General features: G+C 38.9%; 1 protein-coding gene across 1 annotated transcript in view; it reads left to right on the top strand.

Moving 5' to 3' along the window:
* The window catches only part of lama2 (laminin, alpha 2), a 256482-nt gene that overhangs the window by 81368 nt on the left and 156004 nt on the right, over nt 1-19110 (top strand). Inside the window, exons 9-14 of the mRNA XM_084737401.1 lie at nt 3422-3600; nt 4517-4616; nt 5086-5143; nt 6626-6728; nt 6939-7079; nt 12462-12626. Coding sequence (XP_084593527.1) covers nt 3422-3600; nt 4517-4616; nt 5086-5143; nt 6626-6728; nt 6939-7079; nt 12462-12626 — 746 coding nt within the window. The remainder of the gene's footprint in view (nt 1-3421; nt 3601-4516; nt 4617-5085; nt 5144-6625; nt 6729-6938; nt 7080-12461; nt 12627-19110) is intronic.

The raw sequence follows: 19110 nt of genomic DNA, 5'->3' as shown, positions 1-19110 counted from the left end.
GTTAGTGTCTGTTTATGAGGCATAACAAATCATAAAAATATCTCCTTAAAGTAGATATTTACTGTGAGCTTGGCTCTGTGTTAACTGAATCAACAATGACTTTGAGCTATACTAACATTAAATTAAGCCCTAAAAGGGCATTAACAAACATGTTATTGAATCAGTTAACTTACATAACTTGTATTTAGTTTATAGCAATAGATAATTGCATTTTGAGTGGAACTGAAACTCTTAAGTTTTGAAAAAGTTATACCAACTACTAATCATCATCTCTGTTGTTTACTTTTCTTCTTCTTCAATCATTGAGTTTTAGAAACCCCCAAATATTGTATTTTAAAAGTTGGTTAATAATTTAATAGTTTCAATTCAGAACCATTTCATTTTTATGCACCCAATAATGTCAAATAAGGATCACAGCTCAGTGTGACAAAATTTTGAAGATATGTTTTGAGTTTCTAAAACTCAGAAAAGTTTCAAGTTTATCTAAAGAGGTAATGTAAATTATCTCAGCTCAAAATTATAATTTTTAATTTTTTTTAAATTTTTCTTTTAGTTTAGTCTGTTAGTGCCTTGAATTTTTTTGGGGGTTGTCTTTTCTTTTTTGGTCATTTGAGAGGCCAGCAGCTAACGTTTTTGTTCGGCTTTTTAAGCTGGTTAAATTTGTTAGTGCTTTGAGGTGGTTAATTACTGTGATCTAACTTAGTTTGTCCACCTTAACAGAGCCGTGTCATCCCACCTTTACTTTTCAGGGCCTAATGGGCAGAGCTTTTTTTGTAATTTATGTTGTAAATGTAAAACAAATGACTATTGATTGATTAATCGAGAAAATAATCAACTGATTAATTGACTGTATGACCACAGGCTTTACAGCGCTAAACCGTGAGGCAGGACACTGACACATTGCCAGGCAATCAGGATCAGTCTTTGATATAGGACTGTATAAAGTCACCTTTGCATCCATTAACCTTCATCATCTATGTAGCAGTGGAGCCATGAGGTTAGAGGCTCCCACCTGTCATCATAAAACTGGGGTTACAACACATAATCTTTATTTTATTTCACACAGGCTACACCCTCTAACAGGCGGTGTAGTCTGTGTGTCCTGATCTTCTACCTTGACACCGACACAACAAGACCACAGTGACAACATGTTAAATGTCCTGACTGGCACAGTAGTAAAGGAACCAACCATGACAGATTCAGCGCATTCAGGACAAGACCAGAGTATCCAGAAAGAATCCTAGTCCAGCAAAGAGGGAAACCCTGTGTCGCTGCACAACTTAACAGGTCAGCAGTGCCCGTGGTGTAGTTTTAGGGCCCCATCAAGGGAAAAGATTTTTTTTAATGTAAAGTAGTAAGTAAATTATCTTTTAAATCGACAAAAATCTGACAGGAAACGAGAGGAAAAAGTTGTCCAAGGTACCAAGCTTGCTGAACTGTCACTGGAGCGCAGAGCAAAAAGCGGCGGGACTTAGGAAGGGTCACTTCTCATGGTTTTGGTATTTAGCTTCCTTGTTTCCTTAGTTTTTAAGGTTTTCACCTCGTTCCCTGTATATTTAGTCTTATACCATTCCCCCTACAGTTGCCAGTTTGTCTTCTTTCCTTGTTAAGCATCCTAGCCTTTGTGTTGTCCCCAGTGTTTCCTTGTGTTTTTTGGACTTTTTTCTGGAATTATATGGACTTTGGATTCGGCCCATACATTTAGATTTCATTGCCCTGTGCCTTCCTTCTCTCCATAAGCTTTGTGTTTTGAGTTTTCTGAAATAAATCTTTTGAACTGCACAGCTCTGTCTTCAGAGTCTGCATTTTGGGTCCATTACTTGTTGCTCCTGGATACCCAACTTGACAATTGTGACACTAATACTGAAAGTTCAACTTTATTTTTGACACTTAAAATAGAAAAATATTCATTCCCTTCTCAATTTTTCCCCTGATTCCTGGCCATAATACTCTTAGGTTGGACCTGTTGACGGGCCCTGAAATAATCTGGTGATAAAAGTGGCCTTCACACAAATTCCCACCAATTATTCCACCAAACAGAACTGGGAACACGCTCATATTCCTTGTGTCATAACAGTGGGTGGAGGATCCATCCCTGCTGTTTGCGAAGGTTTGTGGCATTTCAACTGTAAGCCAACCACTACTGGAAACATTACATGGAAAAGAAACCCAGAGGAACCACTGGTTTCACACACAAAAGGCCGTGTTCAGTCAGACAACAGCACTGCGTGAGAAATTACAGCCTCCTGGTTCAGTTTGGTGAACCACTGTGACCACTGTGTTGGCACAGCAGGGGTGCTGACACAATGAAGAAAAAAGATGCGGCTTGCACAACTTTTGCTGCAACGCAATACAGCTTCATCTATTTAAACAAAGCGTACAAGCGCACATTTCTGGCAGAAAACTGTACTGTTTACCCAGTGATTGTTGCAATCATACTTTAACTTTACACTTTGCACTGGATTGAATGTAAACAGCAACAACAAGATGGTGATGATAATATGGTCGACATCTTCACATCAAATGTTCTGCATCTAGGAAACACTACCCCCCCCAAATGCTGTTTCACAATACAATAACCTTTTCCAGTGCCTATGGAAAAGGTTATTGTATTGTGAATGTAAGTTTATTATAAGATTATACCATAATAGACTTAATTTATATACTTCTTAGCTATGTGAATGTAAGCCTCAAGTTTCTTAATTGTTTATAACAGGACTGCAAACACATTTTAGTTTAACATACCTATTATGTCATTGTTAAACTTGTACTACCTTTATTTTACCTTTTTTGTTCCTTTATTAAGATTCATATGTACTGTATTATGCTTTTATTAGCAGCTAACTTTGCACTTTGCAAAGTTATTTGTACTTTTTGCAGCTACCAGGTTCAACAAAAACAATTCCTTGTTCGGGTTAATAAATCTTTTACTATGCAGTTATTAATCGTCAATTATGTTTTTAAAGTTTTTTTCTTATGCCTTTTGGACAGTGACTGCTGGGCTAAAATTGAACCCAAGCCGTTGCGGTAACCTTAATCTGCAACTGACAACAGGGCAGATACCTGCAAACTTTCTTTTGAAACACCTTTTTAAGCCATGTCCATGATCAGAGTGCAAGGCGCTTTCCTCTTATTTGTAAACTTTAGACGTAGGAAACAGTGAGGAAAGGCTAAGTGAAATAGGAGACCTACTTTTTCTCTCTGGACCCTGGAGATAACACGCTGCTCATGGTCAGTGTGTAAACCTCGGGCTGCTGTCTTCAAAACAGGATTTGATGTTTTCCTAAACTCCTATGTGGAGGAAGTAAATGGATTAAGAAAGCGGTCTTCTGTGCTTCATGCTCAGTATAGAGACAGCGGGGGCAACAATCCTATCAAGCTACAGTTCTACAGCCCCAACTTTGTCTGTGTGTGTTTTCAGAGTGTAACTGCCACGGTAAGGCAGAGGAGTGCTACTTCAATCAGACGGTAGCAGACCTGTCACTCAGCCTGGACATCCATGGTCAAAAGAAAGGTGGTGGAGTCTGCGTTGGTTGCCGTGACAACACAGCTGGAATCAACTGTCAGACATGTGCTGCTGGATTCTACAGACCTGCAGGGGTGTGTCACATAATTATGTACCTGTGTCTTATTTTAATTTCATAATAATTAAGTGTGTATTAAAGGGATATTTCAGATTTTTTGAAATGGGGTTGTATGAGGTACTCAGTATATGATCTATCGCAGATGGCGGTCAGCCCACCACTAGTTAAGAGAAGCAGCAGGAGTGCCAGCGTAGGAAGCAAAGTGATAGAAAAATGTATTTATGCCACCTAAACAAAGTTGACTAAAAAAAAATCAACATTAGTTTAAGTGTATGCTATAATCAGAATATTTCAACTGCTTTAATCTGCCACCAGGCAGCCCTTTCAGTCTGGAAACCGTCATTATATAAACCAAACATTTTTCTTTCTCCAAAGCCACCAGACTCCATTGCCAAAACAAATAATTTTAACACAGGAGTTGTTTGTCTACTGCTGCCTCGATCACTAAGTTTATGAGTTTATGTGTATTGTGTGACTTTGCTGATTTAAAGGGTTGGTTTGGATTCACTCGTCACAAGTCACACAATCACACAGATTGAGACAAGCTGTTCATGTATTCTGTATGGTAAAATTAATGTCTGGTTGCTTTGGAAAGAGTGACATCTGACTTCTATAACAGCGGTTTTCCATGTGAAAAGTTGTCTGATGGCAAGGTAGAGCAGCCAGAATATTTAGTATAATGCACACTTAAAATGAAATTAATTTTTTATGTGGCTAAAATACATTTTGCTGCTGACCCTGTCCAGAGCAGTTAATTGCTTAGCTTCCTATACCAGTGCTCCTGCTGCTTCTCCGAACTGGGGTCATTATGACCACCATTTACTCTAGATAATACACTGACTGTGAATAAGTACCTCACACACCCCATTTAAAAAAATAGAAACTATCCCTTTAGCTGTGTGTTAAATTGTTTGCCTTCTTCATCTGACCAGGTGAGTGCTGAGGAGGAGAACCCCTGCATCCCCTGCTCATGTGACTCGCATGGTTCTATCAGCCAATCATGTATTGCAGATTCAAGCCAGGCTTCTCCCGGTATGCAAATATACTTTTTAAATCTTTCTGTCTGTCCTTCAGTCTATTAGTCTTTTATTCTTTCTAGATATCGTTCACGTCTTGAAATATAAATGATTTCAGCCTCTCAGTAGACACAGAAGTTTTCAGTGAATGCCAACACACGTTTCATGTTTTTAATTTATTTTAAAGTGGTACTTCAGTAACTCCAACATTTCATCGATTCAGTCCTGCTTGATTTCCTGTGGGGTTGGGGTTATTCAAGTTCAGCTGCATGCACAGAAGCTTCTGTTATTAAAAACTGTCTTTGACAGAACAGAACAACTATTTATATTAGAGATAATTTTACTCCTCTTTGTAATTTTACCGTTTTTATGTCTAGAAAGAGGAGCTATTTTAAGGTGCAGCCGCTTCAAAGAGATACCCATTCTGTTTCACACTGTTGTTTTTTTAAAATGCCTGTGTGTGAGTGCATGTGTTTGATTGACAGGCCAGCCAGCAGGGTCATGCCGGTGTAAGGAGGGTTTTGGGGGTCTGCAATGTGACAGGTGAGAGACACACACAACCATACAGACACATACACACACATAAAGAGACAGAGACACATGGTGACAGGTGAGCAGAACCTTTCAGCTGTTGTCTGTTCCAATTAGTGTTTGGAAATTGCCAGAAAGTTTCCATTAAGATCTTTGATATTTACTATCACACGCGCACACTTGGTTTTGTAGCTTATACTATGTAAAGAAGTCTCTGAATAAATGGCCATGCTGTAAGTGTGAGACATACTGTTTCTTTTGCCATTTTGATTTGCTGTTTTTAACTTTAATATAACACAGCCTAAAATGAAGTGGGGTTATAGTATAGTGTATTAACCACAGTGGAACTACAGTGGAAGATGACTGACACATTCACGTAGCATAACCTAAAAAAAAAAAAATCAGTATTAGTGTTTATTATATTTAAAACCTTTTCACCACTTAATGTTGCCATCAGAGAGCCTTTTCTGATAGTACACAGCTGTTATTAGAAGCCATATATTGCTCTCCCCAAAACAACCAAACTCCATGGGAGAAATCTGTAATTTTATCTTGCAGAACACATGACTTACCGGTCTACTCCTACCTCAATCTGTTAACTTGTTTGTGTTATTGTGTGACTTCAGTGTTCTGAAAGGTTAGTTCTTCTTCATCAAAGTCACACAATAACACAAACTAACGAACAGAGAGAGGCAGTGGTAGACCAGCAGCTGCTGTGTCCTGAGAGGTAAAATTGCTAATTTTGTCAACAGAGTCTAGCTGGTTTGGAGAGATCGATATTTGGCTTATATAACGGCAGTTTCTTGTTTGGAAAAGACTGTTTGAAACTATTGATTTTTATTTTTTTAAGTAGACTAAGTGGCTACTTACAGCAGTACATTACTTAGCTTCTGTGCTGGTGCTCCTCTACTTCTCTATACTGGGTGCATATCGACCACCTCATACAACCCTTCTTCGAGTAACCCGAACTATGCCTCCAAACACAATTTGTGAATCAAAAGAAGTACAAGCAAAAGCAAGAAAACTTTTTCAGTCTAACCTGTAAATCTGTCAACAAGGTGCTTAATGTTAAATTCTTAATCTCTTATTGTGTTATCATTATCTCATATTGCTGTAATTGCTTGGCATTTTATCGTCTTTCCTCTCAACTTCCCTGAGGGTATCATTCAGGTTTAATGTAATCTAATCTAAAGGCTGATACGACCTGTCCACAGATTGGGTCAGTCATTGTCTTTAAAATCACTTCTAAAAATGCTCTGTAAGAGACTTGCTTCAGCTCTTTTTCTGTGGTAATTGATTCTTTGATGCAGTATATTTCCTCTGAGATCGTACATACATGCACATCACCTGTGGTGCAAGATCAGCTGTTTGGTTCTGCGTCTGACTCAGAGGCTGTTTGACCTGGATGGACACAGTGGTTGTCGACCTTCTGGTGATGGGAAGGCCTCAATAATACTCACCACCTTCATCTTTATTAAACTCATTTGTCTCCAGGTGTGCTGTTGGCAACATGGGCTACCCGTTTTGCCAGCGCTGTAACTGCAGTGTTGAAGGAAGCTCCAACGATGACCCGTGTATCTCACCCTGCGTGTGCAAGGTACACACACTCACACACACACACACATACACGGGCACAAATAATGACAAGTACTCTGTGCTAACCCCTGCAGCCCTGTCATCATTATCTTCACTACATTAACACTGCCATAACATGCCTTGTGCTCACGACGTCAGTTTGAGGGCAGCCAATAAACTTTGCGGCATCTTTCTTCTTCGGCTCTCTCTCTGCTGTCTTTCTCTCCTGCAGGAAAATGTGGAGGGCGAAAACTGCGACCGCTGTAAGCTGGGGTTCTACAATCTTCAAGGTGGCAATCAACGTGGCTGCGAGAAGTGCTCCTGTATGGGTGTTTCCAGCCAGTGCATTGCCTCCACGTGGACCTATGAGAATGTAGGCTATGTTACACACACACACACATACACACACTTGAATACCCATACTACCATGCTATCTAGTATGCAAGAAAAAGGGTATGTCCCAATACACAGTATGCCAAAAACACCAGGATTTCCTACTACATCTGGACGCATTTTGCCACCATGAATTTCTTGCTTTTCTGTGGGGCTGCGACAAGACGTGTTTTGATACTATCACAATACCTGCGTGCTGATTTGACACGTATTACGACTCCACAAGCATTTTGACTTGATTTTGTGATTTTAAAAATTGTCCATTCACAACCCTGGACTTGACTGCATATGAAAGTGGTAAATAAATGATACAATACTATTAATAAAAAGTATATACCTTTATGAAGTAAAGTGCTACATCTAGCTGTTCCTGCTCATCAAGTAGTGAACAATAAATCAAATATAAATATATGTGCTGCCCTCTCCTGGCATACAATGTCTCTTCTAGGTTGTAGCTGTATTTTGAGTTTTGATCCTTTGAGGTTGCTGTAACTGGCCAGTGTACAGTGTTGAAGTCATAGTAATAGATTGAGCTAATGATGTGAAATCAGCAGCTGTTAGCTTGTTTTCACAGAGCAGATGAAATGTATCCCTTAATGTATGAACACATGTTGTTTTAAGTTTACCACATGATTGCAATGCTAATTTCTGTTAGCATGGAAATGGGAATTCCTCTTAATGTGTTTGTGTCAAGATAATGGTCCAGTTGCCAATATATATATATATATATATTTATGTATGTATATATATGTAAAGAATCAACTGTAATATTTTAAAATTGACTCAGGAATTGCAAAAAAGAATCATGATACTTGCGAGAATCGATTTTTTTTTCCTCCAACCCCCGTTATTGTGACCCACAGTCCACAATACACAGCTGTGTATCGACAGAGTCGCTGAGAGAGCACAGAGAGATGACAGCTCATTGACAGATGACAGCCCATTCAAGCTGTGTTCCCAATGACAGACTCTTTTCACTTCAAGTTTCACACTACTGACTGCAACGATGTATGATCAAGAGGGTCAACGTTCAAGGTGCAATATTATGATGCACAGAATGTCCCAATTGTATGCATACCAGACGCCCCAGTATGTGCTGTGCAAGAGCAGCTGCAGTCCGTGCTAAAAGTAAAAAGGAAAACTGTGCGATGTGAAGTGCAGCTCTACTTTCTTTGTCTGCTACAAATTTAAGTTGCATCATGTGATGTCCACCACAGAATTTTTCCCCTGAAAAAAAAAACAGACTTTGAAGGTCAGCTATATGGACATGGTACAAATTACACTGCACACTTTTTATGGTGTGCTTACCCTTATATAGATTTTTGCCTTTGACCAATATTTAATAGTCTTGACAGTGTTGACCTTTTAGGAAATGGAGAGCTGGACAGCCCCGAGAACCTATCATGACCTTTTACTATAGTTTTGTGGCCCAGTTACGATCCCCATGGAAAGGCTCCCTATCAAGTCAAGGAGTTGCAAAAAACATACATTTCATTTATTGAAAGACCGTGAAAGTCACCATAAATAAATATCCTCTAAACCACAGTAACCCAAAGAAACGTAGGACTGATGGGCCGGACAAAATAAACTAAAAGGAGGGGCCGCCACCCAGTGACCAGTCCACAAAGGGCCGTAGGATCAGGGTTTTTTCACCTTACCAGGCATGGAAATGGAACTACAGGAACCACCAGAAAATCAAAGACGAGCTCTTTCTTGTTGATTCCACCGGGCACGGCTTCATCATTTTCTGGTTGGTACATGGAATGCATTGAGAACAGCATAGAGCATCTGATCAATTTTCAAAATAAAACACCCTGTGCAAACTCTTAATTGTAAAAACAGACAGAAAAAGAAATCAGTTAACTACATAGCCTACTTACCCATGGTAAAGGTGCAAAAATCAAGGAAATACAACCAAATGAACAAAATCTGAGCAAGTGAACAAAATCCTTCAGGAAAATGCTCCACTTCTGAAACACTCCTGCTGGGATATGAAGTTGTTGGAGGACTGATCAAAACTGTGTCCCAGACGTGACGTCAGCCATGCCCGGTGGAATCGAGGCGTTAAGTCTGATATGATTGAGAGTGAATAGACATGAAGTCAGGGAAATCAACAAAAAAAAAAACAAAAAACACCACAAGTCAATTAGTATTTGTTCTGCAGCCTTCAGTCATATCATATGATCTTCATTTGCAGATAGAGTTTGCTCAGTTGTCATTTCCATTTTATCTAAGCACATCTCATCAGTGTTGGCTTATGAATTGAGAATGAAGTTCACTCTTGACTTTAGAAACATTACTGGACAAAAGATCCATTAGTAGCTTTTTGTAAGCTTTATAATTTTAAATACAATTTTCCCCAGTCAGTTAACCTTTTTTTAAATTTCTTAACACAATATTCTCCTACTTATTGGAATACATTTGAGCAAGTGTGCACCTGAGTTTTAGTGGTGGACAGACACAAACCTGAGCCTCAGATATTGCACAAAACTTAGTTAACCCTGCAGAATGCACATTTAATCTCACTTATTTTACCTTATTTTCATGGTTTTCTCTTGCATACATACGCATAAAGGGAAGAGAAGCACTTCAGTGTTACCCAAAATAAGTTTCTCAGATGACAGAAAAATGGTTTGATAAATATCCTTCAGGCACAGAACACATCAGACAAAAAAGAGCAAAAATAATAAATTAATTTGGCTCAGACTTTAAAGAATAACAAATGTTGGAGGCAAAATGGGGTGACTGTTGTGTCAGTGTGCAGTTGTGAGTAGCAGTGGGGTAATAAGTGTAAAAGCAAGACAAATCTTTACCAAATACACACATGAAAGAGTGGATGGAGTACAGTGGAGGTTAGAGAAATGGAGAAAAGTGAAAATGAGGAGAGAGACGAGAGGACAAGACTGGAAAGACGAAGGGAGGAGACAAGACAAGAGGCAAGAAGAAGGAGAGGGGTGAAAAGAGGAAAACAGTTTTTGACTGACAGGCGGGGTGGGAGAGGAGGGGAGAGGAGACGTTGACAGGATGACAGCTCTGATTTAGACACCGATAGTGTGTGTGTGTGTGTGTGCGCGTGTGTGTGTTCAAAAGGGGAATCCAAGGTCAGGTTAATTGCAACGACAGATGTGTGTCTGGCTGTCTCTTTCACACACACTCTCACACACACACCTTCAGGAGTCGAGGGGGGAAAAAAAACTCTTTCTAGGTGTCAGTTGCGAGGCTTCCTGGCTGACATGTGACAGATGTACAAAACCTTTAAACATACCTTGAGTTTCACATTTTTGTTGACACAACTTCTTATTTTGATTGGATGGGGTCTTAAAATATCTGTATAATTTAGAAATTTAAGATTGTAATGCTATACTGGCAACACCATAACAAAATCCAGTTGTAAATGAGAATATGAGACATTTATTTGTGATTTTTCAAAATAAGATCAGTTTAAACATGTGTGTAATGTGTAACATTTCCTCAGTGAAATGTCTAAAAACCATTAGGCCTATGTTATATACATACTTTGCTGAGAATTTAATCACCATCAGCATATCTTAATAGTCAAAACGTTTCATTTGGCATATCAAACATCAAATTATTAGCTTCATGCATTAAGGTTTTGCAATATTATTTGCCTTGAAATTTTCAGTATGTTCTATTTTACAATCAGGCTCCTTTTGCCAGTCAGAAGTGGTGGTAATTCATCAGTAACTCATCAGTAAGATTAATTAGTAGTAAGAAGTAACTGGATCCTGCCAAATAGTGAGCCTTCACAGATGTATGAAAACTATTATAACTTGTGTCTAGTTGTTTTTAATGATTTATAAAGTTTTTACAACCTAATTAATTGTGCTGCCCTACACTGCCTCACAACATTATCAAAATCCATCTTTGAATCATAAATTAGCTCTTAATTCTGAATTTACCGTTAGAATCCAAAACAATTGAATGAATATTTTTAATAAGTGTTGATTAATTTAACAACAGTAGTTGAGCATGAAAAATGAACAGTTATCAAATTGTCTGTTGTAATTTTGGTGACGTTCACCTCTTTTATTCTTATAACGTGCCTGTACTAAAAAGAGGTTTTTCACTGGGTCATATTTAGGTGATTTTTTTCAAACTTCTTCCCTTCATGCACTTCCTTAAGACTTTTTTTCAGAACACACTGATGAAACAAAATCAGCTGAGTTTGTTTTTGTTGCAGTTTGTGTGAGGTTGAACCACTTATGAGTAAAAAGCCTGGACTAACATCAGAAAGGTGATTTGCTGAAGAGCCGTCACTCTGTTCTGTCTTAGAAGCAGATTCTTAGAAGTTTGGTAGAAGAGAAACTCACCAAAAAACTGAGGACAGACAGTGTTGAATGCTGTGGAGTCAAGTAAATTGCCTTGACTCAGAAAATACTGACCAATCAAATGTTTAAGAAATTTCATTGAGAAAAATGGCACTGCTCTCCTTTCTGTTGGAGAAACTTAGTGGCTCAGGGATACCATGTTGTTTAAATGTTTATTCACTTATTTGGCAGAATAGCTCTGCTCCTGAGGGTGTTGCTCAGTGAACCCGAGCAGTATTGCAGTGTTCAGTAGGCAGTGAAAGCAATGAAACTCACGGGCTTTACAGAACAGACTCCAGTCATCCTTTAGATTTTGGACACACAAAGTGCACAAACTAAGAGATGCCAAGTTGTTGTTATAGAACAGGAGGAACATACTGTGTAGATAGTGGAGGGACACATCTACCGAGACAGCCAAGACATGTAGCAGGCAGCGACAAAGCAGAACCACCAGCTGGGCATTATGAGTCGAGCTTGTCAGATTATTAAGTCCATCTGCACTGAACAAGACTGGTGACTTACTTTAATATGTTTGCTGTCAGATGCTTCTGATCTGCTGACAGTGAGCACTATTTCAGTACTTGGCAGGAATTAATCGGATCCTTTATTTGAGCATGAAGGTCACTCTCTGAATACACCTTTAAAAATCACACTGAAGTCCTTTCAAACATTCATATAATTTAAACATATTTTTAAGTTATTCTCTTGATTATATTTGAACATTTACGGGCATGTCTACATGACCCAGTCTAAGTGCTGCTGAAAACTTACAATAATAAAGATTCAAAGAGAGAAAAGAGTCTCAGAATAGCCAGAGCTTTGCTTTGTGTGATTTCCCTATATAACCCTACACACTCTGAATTTTGAGTTTTGTACGCAAAGTTTCTTTATGTATTTTGAAATGAGACATAGTGAAATTTGGTCTATTAACACGTAATACCATCCATCTCGTGTCAATACAAGTATAAGAAAAGTTATTTTTTCAGTGTAGCTGGAAGTAAATTTTTAAATTCTGCCTGAATCTTGTTTTGTAGGAGACCACGCTGACAGGCTGGCACCTGGTTGGAGATACAGGAGGAAGAGTGTGGTCTGTTCACAGACAGACGCCTCCGTATCTGAGCGTCAGACATGCAGACGTTGTGAATGATCTTGGCTCAGCCTACTACTGGAACGCACCTGGACTGTACCTGGGAAACAAGGTTAGACACACACACGCACACAGAGACACACACACAAACACACACCTGTTTGTTAACCAGGCTTGGGAGGGTGATGTTAAAATGCATTCTTAGTCAATCACTATCACAATATTAAAGAACTAAAGTAATACTGAATATGATGAAATTGTTTAGCCTGTTATGTTTTATGTTGTTGGTTTATTGATTGTTTGTCAGCTGGTCCCTCCTTTGTTGTGAGCAAATGCACATTTAGATTAGTAGTTATGCACATTTAAATGTATGTTTAGTGACGTAAATATTCATTTTTCACATTTAAACTTTACGTAAACTGACAAACTCATTCTGGGCCTTGTGTTTTTACCAACACACCATTGCAGTCACCAGCATCACCACCTACACTCCAAAAATAGTTTTCAGAAGTAGTTGTAGTAGCAGTACTAGTACAAGTAGCATTGACAGGTTATCCAGCTCACTAAATTTATGTGTAGCTAAAGTTAGTGGTTGGTCTGTGTAGCTAACTTTAGCTATTGGTCTATGTAGCTAATGTTAGCTGTTGGTCTATGTAGCTAATGTTACCTGTTGGTCTATGTAGCTAATGTTACCTGTTGGTCTATGTAGCTAAAGTTAGCGGTTGGTCTGTGTAGCTAACTTTAGCTGTTGGTTTATGTAGCTAAAGTTAGCGGTTGGTCTGTGTAGCTAATGTTAGCGGTTTGTCTGTATAGCTAACTTTAGCTGTTGGTCTATGTAGCTAATGTTAGCATTGGTCTTACTTGTAAATTAGATGTATAGTTCTTGGATGATGACACTGATTTCACAGCTGAAGGCAGAACTGTCGGTGCTGTGGTGTTGTTCCTCTCTTCTGATTTAAAGACAATATAATGTTGAAATTTACACCCTGTGAGGCATTTTTCATGTATCTGTCTAATTACATACTGTATACTGGAATATATGTTACCTTTTTTGTACCTAAATAATAATAAATACATAATCCTCATAGCCTACATGTAATTCGTTACAAGCCTGATGTTACCACATGCTATTTATTCTATGCATTCAAATCAGATTGTGATTTTTCTCCAAAATAGAAATGGTTTAAATGTTTTTTTGACGACAGTGCTCTTCTGTCTGCAGAAAGTTTCATCACTCAGAAAAGCTTCCTCACTTTCAGTGGAAATTTCAGTGCAATTTCAGCGGCTGTTCTGTACTCGACAACTCCCACATGTTAATGTTTGTAATAGTGTGAGTTCAAGGCACAGTAATGAAATTTGGATTATTACTATTTTTTGACTGGCCTAATTTTACTCTTAGAGTTTTTTGTGGAAAGATTTTCCTGCAGAATTCAGACTCACATAGACAACAAGGGGATATGAGGAGAGACAGCTAATTATATTTAACTATAAATTGATTCTGATTATTTTTTACTTGGTCAAGTAATGACTTTTTTTCCTACTATTATCAGGGTATTTTACTTTACTGCACTGGCAATACATTGTATTAATGGAAATGTAAAAGTACATTTTCAGAAATATTGTGCTTCTTGTAACACTTTAATGTTGACATGACCCCTCTTATGAGATGACAGTACCAGCAGTGGCCCCAAGCTAAGTTAGACCGTTGATTTAAAATGTCTGTACCTCAGTTTAATGTGTATAGAAATCAAGTTTTAGTAACTAGATAAACCTGCTAGGAAAATGTTTCCAGTGTATTGGAAAAAATCACTTTCTTTAAATGCAGGATGAACAAAACAACAGTAATAACAATCAATAGCAGAAATAACAGCACACAGACTGCTGCCTGAAGAATTGCGAGAGCTGAATAACACCTCTTCAGCAGAATCTTGACAGAAGTTTTACATTATCATCTTCCCAAACAGTGTTTTTCAAGACTTTGTACTGGATTGTGTTTGATTGTACAGATGTTCCTCAGGTTCTATCCCCTGTCAAGGGAGGACTGTCTGTGGGAGGTCAGTTTTTGCCTGCATGGATGACTTAAGAATCTCTTACCTGCATCTCAACTGCAATATGACTGAATCAGACATATCTTCACTTGTACGTCTCATGCAACAGAAGTGCTTGCATTTTTATCAGTGCAGTTGTTTTCACTAGCTACGTGCGTCCCGTGTCCCAGCTGTGTCAGGTCTTAAAAGTAAGCTGAAATGGTAATTTAGACTTGAAGGCTAGTTTTTTGAATATACGTGCATAACCGTGAGGCTGGTACCCAGTAAAAATGCACTGAAAACATCCACATTTTGCAGTCTAGGTGGAGCAAAGTGTGCTCCCTAGACAGGCAGAGATCAGCTCACTCTGCACCAGTTTAATCCCACTAACTTGCCTTTCACTTTACCTGGCATCTAGTAAGCAAAACACGGTAACTTCTTGGACTTTCTCTGCTGTGGTGTTGTGGGCAATCTGTACATTTTCTGCCACTAGACAATTTAACTGCTAAGCATCCCCCTGCTCTGATCACCAATACCTCTGTGAGTGCAGCCACAAGCACTCTTACACTGTTTATGCATCGTGTTGATGGATAAAAAGATCAGGAATATTCACATATTGCAGGAAAACTGCATATTGCACAGAAAGTTTGGCTGCCCATTTGCTACTGCACGCTTTGAAATGTGCAGACAGTATGGAGCCTATATAGACAGATGCGAGCGTGATGCTGACGTAACATTTGCGGTATAATCAAGTGGTTCCAGTAGCAATATGTTAACTGTATTTGTATTATAATATATATGATGATACAGCAAGCTTAGCACTGTTAATTAGCTTGATAAAGTTGAGTTGTTTTTATTTAGCGAACGCTAGCCATAACAATTTGAATCTAACATTGGGTGTTAACATTATTTTCATGGAGAATAACATGAGCTAGTGTACTTTTTATTCCAAATTCCACCTCTAGGAAGTTAGTCATGTTTGGGTTCTTGGACTACTTGTCTAACATTACTATGACCATTAGCTATTAGTTACAATATAGTTGAACAGAATGCTTGTTATAGTCCTTTAACTAACTTTACAAGTTCACTTAAAATGACAGAGGCTTAGTTAAAATTACCCTCTGATGTTTTTTTTTTAGTTCTAGTGGGAGTGAAATCAATTTATAAACCCCCTGTCTTTTAATTTACCAAGCAGCAGTTGCAGCAGCTCTAAAGAGCACACTCACACACACTCCCCCGGACCTTTCTAGGGGGTTTGCATCTTTGCCACCTTTTTCACACCTGATGAGTTTGCACCGCTGCTTGTACTCATGGAAGATGTGCCCCTGTTATTTCTGTAACAAGGGTGGGTGGCAAATACTGTATCTGTTGTAAAGCAAACAAACCAAAAGAATATCTAATCAGTGCCACACTAAGAAATTTCCCGATTTCACAATGTTTTGCTGTATAATGCGATTTCTGTCTTCAAATTTCAACTGCTTTAGAGTGCTAAGATGGTGTGATTTGCAGTATCTTCTTATTCTGAAGGTCGTAGACCAATAATCAGACCATTTAAGGTCACATCAATACCTCAGTGCTGTTTTGTTCTGTGTTGTTTCAACCTGTTCACACTGTACTAACTCTAAGGTGAGCTGTCATGTAGTGCGTGATTTGTCAGGTTACTTTCAGGTTGCTGCTAACTGACTGTTCACATCACAACATTAACAGCTCCAACCATTTTACAGTCTAATGAAAGTGTTGCCAGGCAAATATGTAGAAGCCGACATGAGGCTACATCATTAGGCCGGGCTTGAATATATAAACAGATCCAGTTTGTGATCTAAAAGTATATCCCCTGGTTGTAAGTCTGGTGAGAACGTATCCTGCTGGGATGTTCACCTCCCTCCCAGCCGCGCTCCTCTTTATCTGCTCCTGCTAATGTCGACTGTTTGAATTTGTGCTGCGGTTTTTCTGTGGCCACGATTAGACTTTATCACTCCAGCTGGCAAATAGCTGCAGTCCATGTTTCTGAAGTCGAGTTGTTGCCCTACTACAACAACAGACTGACTGTGATGTTAGTCTGGGTGTCATGGCTTAGAGGAATATACCACAGAATTTCATTACTTTACACCCTGCAGGCCTGGCTTGTCATCTCACTTCTTTGTCTGAACCTCTATCCCTCCCTCCCTCTCTCCCTCTAACCATCCCTCCATCCCTCCTTCTTTTCATTGGTCTGCTCCTCTAACTCTCGCTCCGTCTCTCCAGGACTCCCATTTTTCACCTCCCTGTTCCTAAATCATCTCCCTCTACTTCCCTCAAGCTCTCTTCCCTCTCTCTTCTTTCTCTGTCTCTCTCGCTGGCTTTGTGTCTCTCAGGGTAAACAGTGTTTCGCCTGTTGAACTCGATAATCAACTGTTTTTCTCTTAGCGCACACACACAAACACACGCTCACACACATGCGCTCACACAAACAGAAAGGCGTATTCTCATTCAAACACACACAAACACTCACACGCACTCCCAGGCCTATATAAGTCAGATAATGATGTGTTTTGGAGGCATTAGGGACAGCGGAGCAGAACCGAATGCCTCCAAACATGGGAAACAAACAAATTACCACTCTGTGTGTGCATGTGTGTGAGTGTCTGTGTGTGTGTGTGCATGCTTGTGTGTGTGTGATTGCTAGAAGCAGTGTGCGAGTACTGTATGAAGAAGCGATTCTTTGCTTCAATCTCTGATCATGTTACAGAGATAGATGCTATGTGACTTGACTATGCGCCTCTTTCACACACACACACCGTTGTCTGTCATGTTAGCGTGTCTCATTGGAAGTGACAGGCTGTGTGTGTAATGACAAGCTAGCAGGGGATGTATAAGAGTATAAATGTCTGTGTGATAACGTTCTTAATTCTCGTGCATGACCTCTTGTATCATTAAATGCCACGGATGCTCATTGGCCCATTAGTGTGCTCTGTGGATGCTCATTGGTCCAGAATAGAAGAATGCTCCACTGATGCTCATTGGGCATTTTATCGGCTAAATTAGTTCATGGACTCCTCGTTCTCAAGGATAGCCATTGAAGTGTGCTCTGTTTAGAAGAATATTTCTGCAGTGTCTGGTTTATTTGTCAGTGGAGTGAAGGGATCGGCGGGAAGAGTTAAATTTAAACTTGCAATGTTACAAGTATGAGAGTGCAGCATTATTTTAATGAAGTGCTCAGCTTGTTTAATACTTGTTTTTAATAAGTTTTGGTGATGTTTCTATTTTCTAAGACTGGAGGTGGCAGACACTTTTAACTGCCTCCAAACTTATAAATTAAAATTATTTAAGGAATAGATGCTGAAACTTTTCAAGCAGTTGTCAACATATGTGAAAAACTGAGCACGACTTATAACACAGCCTTCTTTAACTGTGACACGTGTGTTGACAACTTTTCCCCAGGATCTCTGAAAAGATCACTGAAAATCTGTACTCAAGTACGGTTATGTTACTGAAATATGACTCAACTACATGTAAAGCTACTTGTGATTAAAAAATACAGAATAAAAATACCAAATATTCTCCTCAAAAACTACTCAGAGAATTAGTTACTTTTTAGCTATTGCGTTATCAGTAGCAATCATTCAGTCATAAGGGGTTTCTGTTTCTCCAACTCTTCGGTCTAAATTACTCCAAAAAATGCAGGTGAGAGGTTTGGATATGAATTCAATTCAATTATGATTTTAAAAGTAACTAAGTAGATTACAAATTAAGTTACTGACGTGAAAAAATATCCTACAAGTACCTTAAAAAAATAATTAATTGCAGCAATTTGAGTTGTTCTTCCACCCCTGCCAAACAGCAGACACATAAAATTAGCAACCAACCTGGAACAAAGTGGGGCATTTGGTAGCTACAAAGCTTCTCCCCCAGGAGTTAGCTGAAGCCAACAGAGCTAAAAAGAAAGCAGAAATATTGGACTTATTGTCACATGCCCAGAAATATGACGGAAATAAACGATAATGTTGCTTTGTGTCTGCTGAAAGTGTAAATAACCACCTGTTTGCAAAAGAAACTTTTTGAGGCGAAGATATATGTGTTTCATCTACAACTTGTTTTCACTGTCTGACATGAAAAAACAGGCCACACGTTTAATTTCAGCCCTCTCACGTCAATATACTAAATAAATGAATAACTTGTTTTTCCAATAGATGCAGCTGAGTTAGCCCTCAGCTATTTTCCTTCAGAGTGGAGACCAAAAACTGAGCAAAGAGGAGAATGAATATTAACTTTACATTTGTCTGCTTGATGTGCAAATAGCCAACTGTTTTCTTAAATATTCATCATATCCATTTGCTAAGATAATTCAATATGTCAGCAATATGTCAGTATTCAATAACATAAAAACATGCCCACGTATTAGGGTTAAGCAATTGGACAAATATATCATCACCGATTGTTGTTTTTTTTGGCCAATTTTTAGGGGAATATTTGTCATTTTATTCTGCTAATGTAATAGTCTGCAGACTGACAGCCTCTGCTCTGCACCGTGCTCTCATCCAGCAGCGCAGTACACACCCACTCAGCCGACCATGAGTGCGCTGAGCTGGG

Source organism: Lutjanus erythropterus, chromosome 15 (genome assembly GCF_056507025.1).
Source record: "Lutjanus erythropterus isolate fLutEry1 chromosome 15, fLutEry1.hap2, whole genome shotgun sequence".
NCBI lineage: Eukaryota > Metazoa > Chordata > Actinopteri > Lutjaniformes > Lutjanidae > Lutjanus > Lutjanus erythropterus.
This window is presented reverse-complemented; position numbering and strand designations above follow the sequence as displayed.